Genomic DNA, 14987 nt, shown 5'->3' with positions numbered 1-14987 from the left:
AAAAGGAAGCATTTAGGACCATAAATACAAAAAATATTGAAATGTCCTGCCCTATCTTAATGAAACAGTAGAGAAACTTCCCTCTTCAAGACTGCAAAGTGGGTAAGAGCCCCTGAGAGACAGTCCATGAGACCCCTCCGAGGCTGCAGCTGGAGGGCTGGGCATCACCCGATGCGCCTCTGTTCCCGTAAGGGCTTCCTTTCAAGGAGAGAAAAATCTTATCTTGTTACCAAGGGTGCAGCTGTTATTTTTCACACCTCAAATGTGGAGTAATTTATAATCTAAAGTGCCCATGTTCATGTCTATGAACTTGCCCATGGACCCACGTTTCCCGGAAAGCCAGTTGGGACAGAAACTTAAAATATTTTGTTTCTGAAAGGCAAAGCCGTTTTCTCCAGTAGAACATACCCAAACCAAATAGGACTTTGGTTTCTAGCAAACTACTTCTGGAAACACTTTTTCCCAGAAAATCCAAGAGCAACGAATTCGTCTAAAGACGGCACCAGCGGCCAGCCCACAACACAGACACTGCAAACACCTTCTGTTCTACTCGTCACCTGTAAAATGCGTCCTTCAGAAATCCTGGACTAATGGAGTACCCCAATTCACTTACAGGACAGGTAAGAAAACAAGATTCTGTTGTCTACAAGCCACAAAGCACACGTCAGTTCTACAAACACTTTTACGAACTGTACACCCCACATCTGCCTCGTCACGGAGGAGCCACATTCCTCTTCCCAGAGACGACAGAACTACGTTATTTCTCAATCCAAGCATCCAGCTCCAAAAGCACACAGTCCCCGCGCACTCACGACACATACACACCAACCCGACGCCTGTGTGTGGACCTCGCGGTGCTTTCAGCAGGTGGAAGCCAATGGCTCACCTCTCGTGTCCGAGGTCTCATGCTCAGACAAGGCGCTGGTCCACAGAGGGCGCGGGCCCCAGCCCCAGGGATGACTCTCCGAGAACCAGGATCCTGCTCCCACCCTTACCGAGGAGCACTGGCTACTGGCACCTGAAGATCACACGTCCCTTTTCTGCACAACACCTCTTTAACGTGACCATGTTAGCAATAGTCAACCTTCTCCTTACAAAGCAGCCATGTTGTCAGAGCTGAGGACCTGATGCGAACACCATCACGCAAACGTCTGGAACGCCTGGCAAGGCTCCCACGGCCCCGCTCTGGCCAGCGCAGGGCAGGGCTGCAGCAGGTCCTCCCACACGTCCCCCGACAGCTCGGGCAGCCCTGGACGCGTCGGGCTCCGCGTGGCCTCAGCCCCTCTCCTGGCCGTGCAGCCTCGCCGGGCCGCAGCAGCCCCTTACCTCAGAACAAAGCCACTCCGCGAGGTCGGGCAGGGCCGGAGGGACGTGGCTCTCAGACAGATGGTCACCCTCCCCGTTTAGAGGAGAGGAAAGTGCTAAAGGAGAAAAATTAGAGTGGGGTTTTGTTCTAAACCAAAGGAGGCTGCAGATCCTATTGGCCTCAGGTTGGAAACCTCGTGACATGGGACCAGGCACATGTGACCTACTTTTCGCCCAGCTCCCCTCGTTCCATTGGAGGGGTGCGCCTGGCGGATGCTGTCACTTCAATGACTCCTTCCCCCAACAGGGGCCACCGCACAGATCGGCGTGCCTGCGGGACATCGGCCGCAGCAGCTAAGCCCTGGGAAAAGGGGGGGCCGCACTTCAGGGCCGTTAGTGGAACCGCAGCTCTGCAGACCCGAGTGGCTGCGGCCGCAGACGGGCGCCCGGAGCTAGTCCTCACCAGGATGAGGCGCCCGAAAGGGCACCCGGTGCAAACTGTCCTTTCCCCGCTTTCTCCTGGTTGTGGCCGAGAGCATGCAGGCGCAGCCTGAGAGCCAGCGCGCGCACCGGCTGGGCACTGCTGTGTGCGTGCACGCCGAGAGCAAGCCTGGCGGCGGGCGCTGGTCTGGGTGGAGAGACGGACGGGCCCCCGGGCCTGCGAGGGGACGTGGGGAACGCAGCTGCCCCCTCAGAACGGGCACCTGCCGCCGAGCACTAGAAGGCCACCCTTTGCCCGGGCCATCGCCCCCTCCCTCGCCACCTCACACGAGATCAGGTGCAGGCAAAGGAAGAAGAGCACCTGGCAGGCAGTGGCGGCACTCGGGTGCCGAGCGGGCTCGCTGGCGGTGGGTCGAGCACGCGCCGGGCAGGATGGCGTCGGTGCCCGCTGGGAGGGCCAGAGAGCACGGCCCTTCCTGATGCCGACACAGGTGCCTGGAGGAGGGGGAGGCCGCAGGTCCACTGCCCACGACAGCCTGACAGCTCGTTACAGGGAAAGGGGGAAACACAAGTGTGCAAACCCTGCGACATCACCTCCCAGAAAGACCAGCAGTCGCAGTGGCATGTTCTGAGGGCGACCTGTTCACACTCCTTCCCAGTAGGTGCGTGTCTGTATTTTTTAACAAAAACAGGACCAAGCCACCCACATTTGTCCTGTTTTTCTCACTTGACACTGTACGTGAAGTGTTTTTCTACGTCACTATATTAAGTCTACACGGTAGTGATCAAATCCCCCGTATAATCTATTTTACGCATAAAATGTTATGCATGTAACTCTATGCATTTGCAGGCATGAGAACACAGCTGGCTGCAATCACTGAGCCCCGGGTTCTGAACGGTCGCATCAAACAAGCCTTCGCCGATAATCTCTGGGAGGACCTCTTTCTGTCCCTGTCTTACTGCCTTGGACTATTCTTTGTGGATATCACTCTGGGTCAGGGGACACACATGCCTGAAGCTCTGGCCCGTGGTGACAAACCAGCCCCTGTGCTACCCGAGCGCTGAGTCCTGGGGACGCCAGTGTCAGGAGCCCAGCAGGGAGGAGGATGCTACCAGCCCCGCCGTGCACCCTGCGCTGCCAGCCCAGCCAGTGCTCGCGGCAGCTCTTTCCCGGGCAGAGAGGGAAGCACCGTCGCTCCTGGCGCATTCACAGTCTTGAAGTAGCGGCCACCTAGGGCCCGGCTCTTGGCCACCGAGGGCGCTGGGGAGAACTGGGCCCTGGCCTTGGGTCTGGTGAGGGGAGCTGACAGCAGGGTGGGGGCTGACCTTGAAGACGTGACGAGGAAGGAAGAGTGAGCAGAGGGGCTCGAAGGAACAGAGTCACGGGCAGAGAAGGAGCCGGGGGCCTGGGGGCATAAAGGAGGGGTGGCTGGAGGTCGAGGGGACCTGGGGCGCCGAGCTGACAAGCCAACACAGGGCAGAGAGCTGCTGAGGGGGAGGGACAAGGCCAAGGCAGAAGGAAGCGTGACTGCCCGCTATTTAGGGTGTGGGGCACAGGGACCCACGGCTGTGAGCACCACCCCTCCTGGCATGGGGGGCTGGCCAGCGCTGGGGCTCAGTGGCTCTGTCCTCATGGGAACAGTTGGTCAGCTGAGAGGATGGCTGTGGGTCTTTTGTCTCTCTGGATGCCACCCCGACCCCTGCAGCCGTGTCCTGCACCTGACACGAGGCCAGATGCTTGGACCTTGGAGCACGCAGGCACCTGCAGATGTGGCCGGGCAGAGGGCTGGGTGGCTGGGCGGGGGGCCTAGTAAGGGGCCGCTGGGCTCCTGCCTTTGGAGCGCTGCAGCCTGGCCCAGGGGAGTGGGGGCCTGTCCTCCACACGGCCCCGGAGAATCCCGGGCAGGCAGCCCTGCTTTACATAACTGGCCTCGCCCTTGACCGCAGCCTGGGATGTGCCAGCCGTGTGGAAGGAGCCATTCCATCCGGCTGCTGTCCTGACCCAGAGAGGACGTCGAATGACCTGTCACAGCCATTCACGCAAGCAGGCACCTGGAGGTTGAATTGGTTTTCGCCTCCTTCCACACAAAGCAAAGGTGAAGACAGCGCAGCAGCAGGCACCCGGAACTGGGTCAGGCTCCACGGGCTGAACGTGCTGAGCTGCGTTGAGGAAACCAAGCCAGCCAGACAGACCAGGCAGTGGGAGAGAAGCTGGCATGAAGAGGAAGGAAGAAATGTTTCAGAACGTTCTGTGACGTTTAAAGATGCACCTGTTTCTCCGACGACCACCTGGGAGACAGGTTAACTCAGAACCTGGATGATATGTCTGTCAGGCATCTGGGTGGTAAATCCTATAGCTAAAATCAGGTTCTCAGTGGCCACCTTTGTGCCCTAGACGGACAAAGCACCTCAAATGTACTCTAAGGGCTTTGGCAATGGCCTTGTAACACGGACGCGCGGATGAATAAACCAGACCTGGGCTGGAGACCGCCAGGCACGAGGGCTGTGGGAGGAACCTCGGGGCCTCAAAGTACAGGTGAGAAACTGAGGCCAGAGGGCATCAGCGCTGCAGCCTCGGACAGAACTTGGACCTCAGGGTGCTGGGGTGCTCAGCGGCACAGAACACACCCTCCTGCACACACGTGCACACACCCTCCTGCACACATGCACACCCTCCCGCACACACGCGTGCACACCCTCCTGCACACACGCACCCTCCTGCACACACATGCGCGCACCCTCCTGCACATATGCACACACCCTCCTGCACACACGTGCGCACACCCTCCTGCACACATGCACACAGGCTCCTGCACCCACACCCATGTGGAAGGCCAGCCAGCAGGGCCAGGCCAGCCAGCAGAGTTAGCTCGGGGCCCTGCGCGGGGCTGGTCCTCACTTACAGAACGACAGGCCCAGCTCTTCAGACCCCACACCCGGCTTCTTTACAAAATGGTGGGATGAGGCCCTCGGGGGCTAACGCTGGGGAACACTTAGGGGGACACAATTCTAAGGCATCCATGTTCCTCAAAGTTCAAGGGAAAAAGCCACGGAGAAACATTTCTGCCCCAGTTTGGACCTGCTTCTTCAAACTCTAACTCGACTACAGGTGACTTTCAAGAGCCGCCTGGGAACGACGCTCCCGCAGCACCAAGGCCTCGTCTCGGCTTCCTTTTCTTGCTACGGTCTCCCTCTCGAGGGTCTGTCTTCTCTCCCCAGCGCCGCTCCCAGCTGACAGCACATCATGGAGCAGAGGGTAACACTCGGTGTCGTGCCGCTTGGAACAGCTTCCACTTTCAAGGGCGAGCTTGCCTCCGTCACACACATTCTTGGAAAACACACATGCAAACAAGACAGGTCACAGGACTCACCTTCCCCCATAAGCAGGCTCTCCGAGTCAGAGCAGGTCCCTGGACGGCATGTGTTCGGGTGTGTCGTAAGTCAGAGCATCCCAACCGGAGCTGGTGGCTTGGAGGAGCCCGCTCACCTAAGACACAAAACACGGGGGACGTGAGCTTCCAGGCTGCGACCTCACCTGGCGGGGGTGAGCTTCGACAGAACTGCCGCCCCGCATGCAGAGCAGCCGTGCTCCTTACACACGCGGGTGCGGGGTGCAGGGGGTGGGGCCGGAGGCCAGACGGAGCTTCTCCCCGGATGCTGCCCTGCGCCTGCCCGAGGAGGCCGCCCTGCAAACACGGAGGCGCCGCCCATTTCAAAGATGAGAAGTCCAAGAGAAGTTTTTTGTTAAAGCTGTAAACACTTTTGAGAATCTAAGAGAAACAGTCAACTTTCTACCTACAATATTTGGTAGTTTATCTATGTACATACACTGATTTACAAACAACATTTATGAAATCACACATTAACTTAAACACACTGCCGGCTTCCCTCCTTCACAGCTAGTCCAACCGTGTCATTCAGACCCTTCCATTTCACGTACAATCTGTCCCCGTCATCTCTTCCCAGAATGCGCCATTTTCACCTCGGTCCAAGTTTCCTGACATTTCACTTTCTAAACTCACATTTATTGCCCAAACAGGAAATTTAATCCCCAGGGACAAGAATTTATTTCCATAACGTTCCCCTCTTTGCTGCGTTTTAAGTCTGCTCTTCGGTGCATGCTTACGCCCTCTGCACCTCATGGTTGTGGACGTCTTTCCAGGCTTCTTTACAAAGCATCTGACATTTGGAACCGCGAGGCTGTAGCACCAAAAATAATTAGAAGCCCGTGCTAAATGTCTCTGTCCTCCTCCGTGTCAGCCAGGTAACCACTTTAGGCAATAAATAACATCCCTGACTGAGTCAATTTCAAACTGACATATCTTGCCCATGTAGTGTGTGAGGCTCAAAATGATATAAATGAGAAAATACAACACGAAAGGAAACGCCATGAGGGACGGCGCTGAGTACAAGCCTCCCCCTCACGGGGGCACGCGGTGTCTCAGCTGGGAAGGCACAGCTGGGAAGGACCAGGCTCAGCGTGTTACGGCGCATCAGAGGAACAGAGAGGGGGCGCTCATCAGAAAGCCATGGGAGAGATTTCGGCAAGGGTGCCAAGACAAGCCAACGAGAAAAGAACAGTCATTGCAACGTGTGGTGCTGGGGAAACTGATATCCACACACCGGAGAACGAACGTAAGCCTCAGTTTACACCACATACAAAACTTAACTTTGAACAGATCAAAGACCTACACCCAAGAGCTAAAACTAAATACTGAAAAAAATCTTCATCACGTTGGACTTGGCAACGGTTTCATGGAAATGAGTCCAAAAAGCACAGGCAACGACAGAAACACAGACAAACTGGACTTATGAAAGTGAGGAATTTTTGTGCAGCGAAAGACACAAACAAGAAAGCCACGTACAATGCACGTAACGGAGGAAAGTGCCTGCAAACCAAGTACCTGAGAAGGGACTAGTGTCAGACCACTGCACGCAGAACTTCTGCAACTCAGCAGCTCAAGAACGACTGAAAACGCATGCGAAGGACTCGAGCACGTCCTTCTCTCAGGCAAGCGCAGAAACGCCCGACGCACAGGAGAGCAGCTCAGCGCCAGCGGCGTCAGGGAGCGCGGGGCGGGAGGAGGGGCTCGGGCAGAGCGCGTGCAGGGCGCACGAGGTCCTGGGTCAACCCCCAGTGCCCCCATTAAAAAAAATGCAATAAATAAAAAGAAAACCTGGTTACCTCCCCCTCAAAGGAAAAACAAAACAAAGGTAAAATACTGTGCGTTAAAAAGAAAAAAAATAGAGGGAAAAAAAGAGAAATGAAATCAAAACCACACTGAGACCCCACGTCACACCCACGCAGGATGGCGACAGGAGTGACAACACTACGACAGTAACAGCAAGGAGCAACAGACAACAACGAACGCCAGCAAGGACACGGAGAACTGGACTCTTCAGACGCTGCTGGGGGGACGGGAAGAGGGACAGCCACTGACGGCCTGCAGCTGCTCCCAAGTTAACCCAGGGCTGCCCCGTGGCCCAGCCCCCGCGCAGGCCCAGGCCAGGAGAACTGAAGACGCCTGTCCGCCCCGGCACTCGACGGGGAGCTCCCAGCAGCACCGCCCACGGCGGCCAGAAAGTGGCACAACCCAGCGCCCGCCTCCCGAGGACGAATGGACGAACCTCGTGTGGGGGACCCTTATATCGGGATGTTACTCACCACCAAAGGGAGGAGGCGCTGACGCGGCTGCGACACGGATGGACCTGGAAAAAGCCCGACACAGAAGGTCACAGACGTGTGATCCCACGGGCACTAAATGTGCAGAACAGGCAAACCTGCCGGGACAGAAAGTGGGCCAGTGTCCCCAGGGCTAAGGAGAGAGGGAACGAAGTGACTGACCACGGGCGTGGGTCCTTCAGGGGTGACGGAAGTGTTCTGTAATTAGCTCGTGCTGGTGGTTGCACACCTTGTTTGCTGTGTAGCTAAAAACTACGAAAATGCGCACTTTTAAAGTGTGAAATTTATGCTATACTCAATTGAAAAAAAGGTAATGGCGGGGGATAAATTGGGAGTTGGGATCAAAAGACACACACCGCTATACACGAAACAGCTGAACAAGGTCCTGCTGTGCAGCACACGGAACTGTGTTCAGCATCTTGTAATAACCTAAATGGAAAAGAGTCTGAAAAAGAATATATCTGTGTGCACACATACAATTGAATCAGCTTGCTGTACACTCGAACCCAACACAACATTGTAAATCAACTATACTTCAATTAAAACAAAACAAAGGTGGTGAATACTCAAAAGTTTGGAAAAGGAACGGAAGAAATCTCTATTAAGCATCACAGAATTAGCGCACGTTTACTCCACCCTTACAGAAACGGCACCAAAGTGACACACAACGTAAAACGGCACAAACCCACAAGCACTGAGCAGAGAGGACAACCAACAAGCGTTGTCAACACGAGACGAGGGCCTGGGACGTGGATGAACACGCAGCGAGCAAGCGGCAGAGACACAGAAGCTGAAGCCTCTGCCAGGCGGAGCCACCGGGGAGGGGCGGGGGGAGGCAGAGCTAGAAGGAGCAGAGCCTGGGGCCCAGGTGGCTGCGCAGGTGGGGGTGAAAACAGGAGCAACAGCTCACACTGTCTGTGAGGGAGCGTCAGGGCCCCAGTGCCCGGCACCATGGCCAACCGGAGGCTCCGTCTCAGAAGAGGGAGACACTTAGGCCCTGAAACGCCAGCATTAACACAGGAGCCCTGCGTGGAGGGAAACAGCAGGAGCCTGAGACCTCGCGCCCCTTCTCCCCAGAGGCTCTCCCCGAAGACAGGGCCACCTCTCTCGGTAAGTCACATAAACTAGAAACAGTGCAGACTGCAGTTTCTGATGACAACGCAAGAAACCAGAAATTAGCTAACCGGAGAACATTCTATTTGAAATTTACATCATTTCAGAAACACGTGAAGGAAATCAGTTAACTACGTACATAGCCCTGTGTCACTAAATTTGGTAGGACACACCAGGGGCCCAGAAGCCCGGCAGGGGGTGTGCCACACAGACTCAGTGCAAGGAGCCACTTCTCCCAACGTCACCGACAGCCCCGCGGGGTGAGACGGGAGTGAGGGGCCGTCTCGGGAGGAAAGGCTCTGCGTTCTCTTTTCAAAACTCCTCCCATGTTAGGAAGCGAGGCCGCAGAGGAGACAGCATGTGGCCCACAATCCCCTTCCCCGCTCTCGCTCTCCGGCCTCCGCGGCAGCACGACCCGCTTAGTCACAGCAGGAGCAGTGGTTCTCGGCGCCCTGCTGAACAGGCCGCCACCACGAATCCGTTTCAAAGGACGGCGCCCAAGGCAGGAGCATCCCCTCTGCCCGGTCCCAGTCCTGGTCTGGACCAAAGCAGCCCAGCGCGCTCTGAGCCCCGCACACGTGCCCCGCATGCGCTTAGATGGGCGGACACGCGCAGGTGCGCGAGAGCGGAGCGGCTCCCAGCGAGGCCCGGGGCCTGCAGGCCGGGCTGCACCCGGAGGCTGGAGACTCGTGGCAGCGGTAGTGGCAGCAGTGGGCTGTCCCCGCTCCGCTGGCGGGGGTGGGGGGTGCCTGCAGGCCACTTTAAGAAGGAAGTCTGCGGAAGGCAGGGCTGTGAGGGGGTTTGGATAAATCATGACGTTTTACCGCCAGCAGTTAGTCTGGCTGGGGGCGCGGAGTCCAGGCTGAACGTGAGAAGCCAGGAGAGAGTTCAGGAGATGCTGCGATAATCCGGGGAAGGGAGGGTTTGTGCACAGTCAAGGGGGGCCTCGGCGCCTGCAGAGCCCGCCATGGGTTAATCTGAGGAGCGAGGCCCGGGCCAGACCAACAGCGCCCATCTGGCGGGGTCATCCCACCTCCTGTCACAGTTCACACCAGGACAGTGAAAGCAGAGGGAGATGACCCGTGTGTGTGTGCGTGCGTGTGTGCACAAACCCACACCTGACATTCTCCTAAGGCTCTCAGAGAACGAAACCCAAATTGACAATGTTCTAACTCGTAATGCAAATTTCCACAAATTTTGAAGACATGGAATCAACAGACCATGCTTTCCACCCACGAGGCAATTAAATTAGAAATCAGCAGCGAAAGATGACTTTATAATTCTCCTGGACATAACGCTTTTTAAATGCCTCTAAATAAGAAATGGAGGGGAAGAACATAATGAACTCAGGAAATCACTGGACCTCAACACCACGCGTACCGCATGGCAAAACGCGCAGCCCTCAGCTGCGGGGGAGCTCGCGGGAGAACTCACAGCTTTTAAACGCCTAGAGCAGGAGCAAAGAAGGCCAGAACATTAGCGAATAGAAAATCCGATTTGAGAAGGTAGGAAAACGACAGGAAGCACCCACAGCAGACGGGAAGGTGGTATCGTTAATAAGGAGCAGCTCAGAAGTTATGACAGAAGCCAGCTGTGAAGAGAAACAAGTACAAAATCTGGTTCTTCAAAAAGGGCCCCAAAATACACACCCTCTGATGACACTGACCAAGAACAGTCAGGACGGGACAGGCGGCTCGAGCAACTGACAGGAAGCCCAGGGCTTCTGGGTCGGGGCGGGAAGCAGCAGGCGTGCCTCTCCCTGCGCTCCTGCTGAGCACAGCTAAAACCCGGGTTAACCAGGAGACGCACGTAAGAAAACCTGGGACGGCGGACAGCCGGCGGCCTGCACGGGCTCAGGCGTGAAGGCTGACGCAGCAGTGAGGTCCCCATTGTGGGTTTTTGTGTTTCCCTCCTATTTATTCCAAACTGGTCACTGGAGAAGCCTGCAACTGAAAATGCCGACGTGTCATAGAAAAGAGCAAATCTGGCTCCGTGCTGGACTCGGCCCCTTGGCTTTACCCCTGCGCCCTGCTTCCTGGGCTTGGTCGTGCCGGCTGCACCTTCTGTAAGAGAGTGCTGCCCAGCGCCTGGGACACACAGGAGCCCGCTCTCCAGCCCCTGACCCTTAAGGATATTAACGCTTTTTCATCCATTTAAAGACAAGCTGCAGAACAGAAAGGTGGCTTTGTTGGAGACTCACGGGGACACCACGCCCTGACCCTCGTGGACGGCTGCAAGAATAAAGGGTTCAAGAACAAAAAATTCCTACACCAAGAAGTTTGCAGCCACCGAGCACACCTCCTCCCCTTTTTAGTATAAAAGGAGCCTGAATTCTGACCTGGGGAGGATGGTTCTCCAGGACATGAGTCCCCCATCCTGTTGGTCTACCGGCTTTCTGAATAAAGTCACTGTTCCTGGCCCCAGCACCTCGTCTCCCGATTTATTGGCCTGTCGTGCGGCGAGCAGAATGAGTTTGGACTCAGTAACAAAAGAACACAGGAAAAATGCCAAAGAACATGGGCTTTTCTCAAGAAAAGTCACCTCTCTCTCTCCCTCTCTTTCTCGGCAAAGGTCTGGGACCAGGAAACCTAGGAAGCCAGGAATCTTTCTGACAACTCTGCCCTCCTCCAGGCGAAGCTGGCAGGACACACACACAGGACACACACACTCACTAGTGCCTCTCTCAGAGCAGGCTCCCACTCAGCAGTGACAAGGCACTCCTCCCTCTGTCCAAGGTACCAGGGAGGCCGGGGGAGGGCCAGGACAGCCACCCCGCCGCTGTGACCGAGGCGCCCTCCCCAAGGGTGTCAGCAGAGACCTGCTAAGACAGGGGATTTTTATAAGATCCAGAATATGGTAACACAGTGACCACAATTTCCAGGTTACAAACAAAAATCACTTGCCATACCGAAAACTAGGAACATCTCAACACGAAAAGGAAAAGAAAATCAAGCAATGCTAGCACTGAGATGACAGAGATATTAGACGCCTCTGACAGGGGCTTTGAAGCAGCCGTCACAAAACGCTGCAGTGGGCATTTGTGAACATGCTTAAAGCAAATCTTTAAAAACCGCTGCCAGGAAAGAGGACAACTGAAGAACCACCAACAAATTGCCGAAAATCAGTCAAATGAAATAGACAGTCTCAGCATGACTATAGCCACTAGACACACAGAAACTTGTACTAAAAAGCTCCAGAAAAAAGAAATCTCCAGGCCCAAATGGTTTCCCTGGAGGATTTACCAAACATTTAAAAAAGGAATGAACATAAGCTTTAGATACTCTTTTATAGAAAACAAATTTCCCAGCTCACTTCGTGAGGCTGCTAGTGCCCTGATACCAAAACCAGAGATCAGACAGTAGAGAAAAAGAAAAACATAGACTAATTTCTCTATGAACATCAACACAAGTAGACCAAAATTTTTTTCTAATTAGCAAATGAATCCAGCAATGCATAAAAGAATTATACACCACGGACAAGCAGGATTTACCAGATATATAAGGCTGCCTCCACAGTGAGAAAAATCAGTCAATACAATCTACCATGTCCACAAGCCAAAGCATTAAAACCACACAATTATACAATCTGATGTGTTAAAAAGCATTTGACAAAATTCAACATTTAATTCATGATAAAAAAAAATACCAGCAAGTTAAGAATAGAGGCAAATGATTGCGACTTGCTAGGCAGCATCTACAAAAACCCTCCAGGGAACGTCACACGTGATGGTGGCGGCAGGATGCCGCCCCTAAGACTGGGCGGGCACGGCTGTCCCCCGCCGCCATCCACAGCCACTGCTCTTACTCAGCACGCCACTCGAGTTCCAGCCACTGCACTCGGCAAGAAGAAAATCAGAAGCAGACAGATCTCTATCTGCAGATGATCTGATTTTCCACCAGGAAAACCTCGAGGAATCTATAAAGCAAAACAAAACTCCTAGAACTAGCACATGCGTCCAGAAGGGTGCAGACTGCAAAACACACAAAGTTAACTGCATTTCTATGTACTAACGGTGAGCACACACAAACCAAAATTTAAAACGAGTATCATTTAGAATCACTCAAAATAAAATGAAATGCTCAGGTCCACACTTAGCAAAACTTACGAAGGATCCATATGCTGAAAACTGCAAAATGCTGATGAAATAAATCAAAGAAACCCAAATAAATGGAGGAACATGACAGCCATTGGAAGACTCAACACAGTGAAGACATCATTTCTCTCCAAATCCAACTGCAAGCTCAATGCAGTTCCTACCAAAGTCCCAGCACGGTCTGTAGACATAAACTCATTCCAGAATTTACATGGAAAGAGAAGGATAAAGCAGGAAGACCCCCTCGGTCTGGAACAAGGCTCACTTTACAGCTACAGGATTCAAGAGAGTGTGGTGCTGGCATCGGGAGGGACCCGGAGGTCAGCGGACTAGAACAGAGAACCCAGAAGTGGACCCACCAGGGGCGGCTCGGCTCTGACAGGTGGAAAGCAGGTCCGGGCAGAAGGCGTGGTCCCCCGATGCAAGGCGCTGGGACACAGGCCCCTGGCCCTCAGTCTCACACCTTCCACAAACACTAACTCAAAATGGGTGACAGGTAAAATGAGCAAGAAACTACAAAATTTTTAGGAAAGAAAATAGGAAATCTCTAGGATCTGGGCTAGGCAAAGAGTTCTTAGACTTGACACAGAAAGCATGATCCATGAAAGAAAAAACTGATAAACTGGACTTGATCAAAATTAGAACCTTTTGCTGTGCCGCACACCCTGGTAAGAGAATGAAAAGACAAGCTGCAGACTCGGGGAGAATATTTGCAAACCACACATCCTACAAGACTAGTACGCAGCCTACATTAAGGATACTCAAAACTCAACAGTGAACATTTAGAAAATGAGCAAAAGACATGAATGCCTATTTCCCCAAATTAATACAGGGGCAGCAAGCAAGCACGTGGCAAGGCGCTCAACGCCGTCAGCCACCGCACAGATGCAAGGCCAGCCCACGAGGGCTGTCGCTCACACGCACCAGCACAGCTTAACCAGCAGGGCTAGCACCCAACGCCGGCCAGGGTGCGCAGGAGCTGGTCTCACACACATTTCTGGTAGAAACGTAAAATGGCGCGGCCACCCTGGAAAAAATCGTTTTTTATAAAACTAAACGTACACTTACTATACAGCCCAGCCATCGCGCTGTTGTGCGTTTGCTCCAGAGAAATAGAGCTCTGCGTTTAAATTCCCGCCGCAGCTGTATTTATGACAGCCCCCAACTGGAACCACGCCCAGGGAAGCAGGGCCAAGGTTTTTTGGAGGCTCTTCCAGCCACAACATATGTCCACAGCTTGCTTTCGAGGGACCAAAGGAAGGTAGGGACCCCAGTCTGCCGGACACTGGGCCCGTGTGACAGCCTGGAACCCAGCGAGGTGGGACCAAGCACGAGGGACACTGTGCTCAGGGAGGGACCACAGAGGAGCCCGAGGGACAGGAGGGGTTGTCACCACACAGTGTCGCCTAGACAGACATCACCCCAGCCACATGGGGCTGAGGGCAGTGCTGTCCCGTGAGGCTGGGATGGGAGGTGGACCTCACCGCCAGCAGGCGACACTGGCTGAGAGACCGGGCCCCTCGGAAGTGTGTGGGAGGAGGGGCTGCCCGAGGCCCAGGCCTCGGGAGCAGGTGGTCACTGTGCTCTTCTGACACCCTGAGCTTTTGACACAGCCCAGGAGCACACTGGGCCCAGTGGGGGGACGGGAAGCTGGCTGCCATCCTCAGCGAAGGTCCCCCACCACCGCCAGTCTGAAAGGCCCTCTGGCCAGGCTCACGCAGACCCACCCCCGGGGCCTCACACACCTTCTCCATCTGACTCACTGGCTCCAAAACATGACCGCAGCCCAGCGGCTAGCGGGCGGCAGGACTGGGTGGGGTGCAGACCTTCGCTTCTGCCCGCCTCCCAGGGCTGCCAGCTCGGGCCAGCGCCTCCAGAGGGCCAGCCGAGGGCTGAATTGTTCTGGGGGGCCCAGGCCGAGGTGGGGGGCTCGTCACTGTCCTCCCCACGCCCCTGCACTGAGCTGCCCCCTCAGCTTCATGAGGGGACCTCCTGGGCCCCCATTTCCAGGGACCCAAGGCCCCATCTCCCGCTGTCGTCAGCCCAAGCTCCCTAGAAGGGAAGCCCCGGGTCACGGATGGGGCCAGACAGGTGCGGCCAGGCCGGCCTCTGCCTACTCCCCGCCCAAGCTCCCGCCCAGGCTCCCCCGTGTCCGTGCAGAGTCCTGCCAGCTCGCAGGCGTGTCTGACAGGTGCCCTCACTACCTGACCAGCCTGGCTGGGGGAGGGGCTCTGTGCGGGGCATGGGCAGGCCAGGACCAGGGGCCTCCCCGCAAGGCCGCTCCCTGCGCTGCGGCCTGGTCCTCACAGGTCACCGGCCCTCCCTGGAGAGCACGCGCCGGCCTGAAGCGAG

The 14987-nt window shown here is 55.3% G+C and overlaps 1 protein-coding gene across 9 annotated transcripts in view; it reads right to left on the bottom strand.

Moving 5' to 3' along the window:
- PCBP3 (poly(rC) binding protein 3) overlaps positions 1 to 14987 on the bottom strand; it is a 193883-nt gene that overhangs the window by 43526 nt on the left and 135370 nt on the right. For 8 of the 9 annotated variants that reach the window (XM_072970467.1, XM_072970461.1, XM_072970477.1 and 5 more), the window contains 2 exons: positions 5118 to 5233; positions 3799 to 3957 (listed from right to left, as the gene is read on the bottom strand). In XM_072970467.1, the coding sequence (XP_072826568.1) occupies positions 3799 to 3957; positions 5118 to 5127 (169 nt within the window). In that variant the 5' untranslated portion in view covers positions 5128 to 5233. Of the gene's footprint in view, positions 1 to 3798; positions 3958 to 5117; positions 5234 to 7411; positions 7456 to 14987 lie in introns of all 9 variants that reach the window. The other variant, XM_072970453.1, reaches the window with a different exon arrangement.

Source organism: Vicugna pacos, chromosome 1, assembly GCF_048564905.1.
Source record: "Vicugna pacos chromosome 1, VicPac4, whole genome shotgun sequence".
NCBI lineage: Eukaryota > Metazoa > Chordata > Mammalia > Artiodactyla > Camelidae > Vicugna > Vicugna pacos.
Note: the sequence above shows the minus strand (reverse complement) of the source record. Positions and strands in the feature narration are given on the sequence as shown.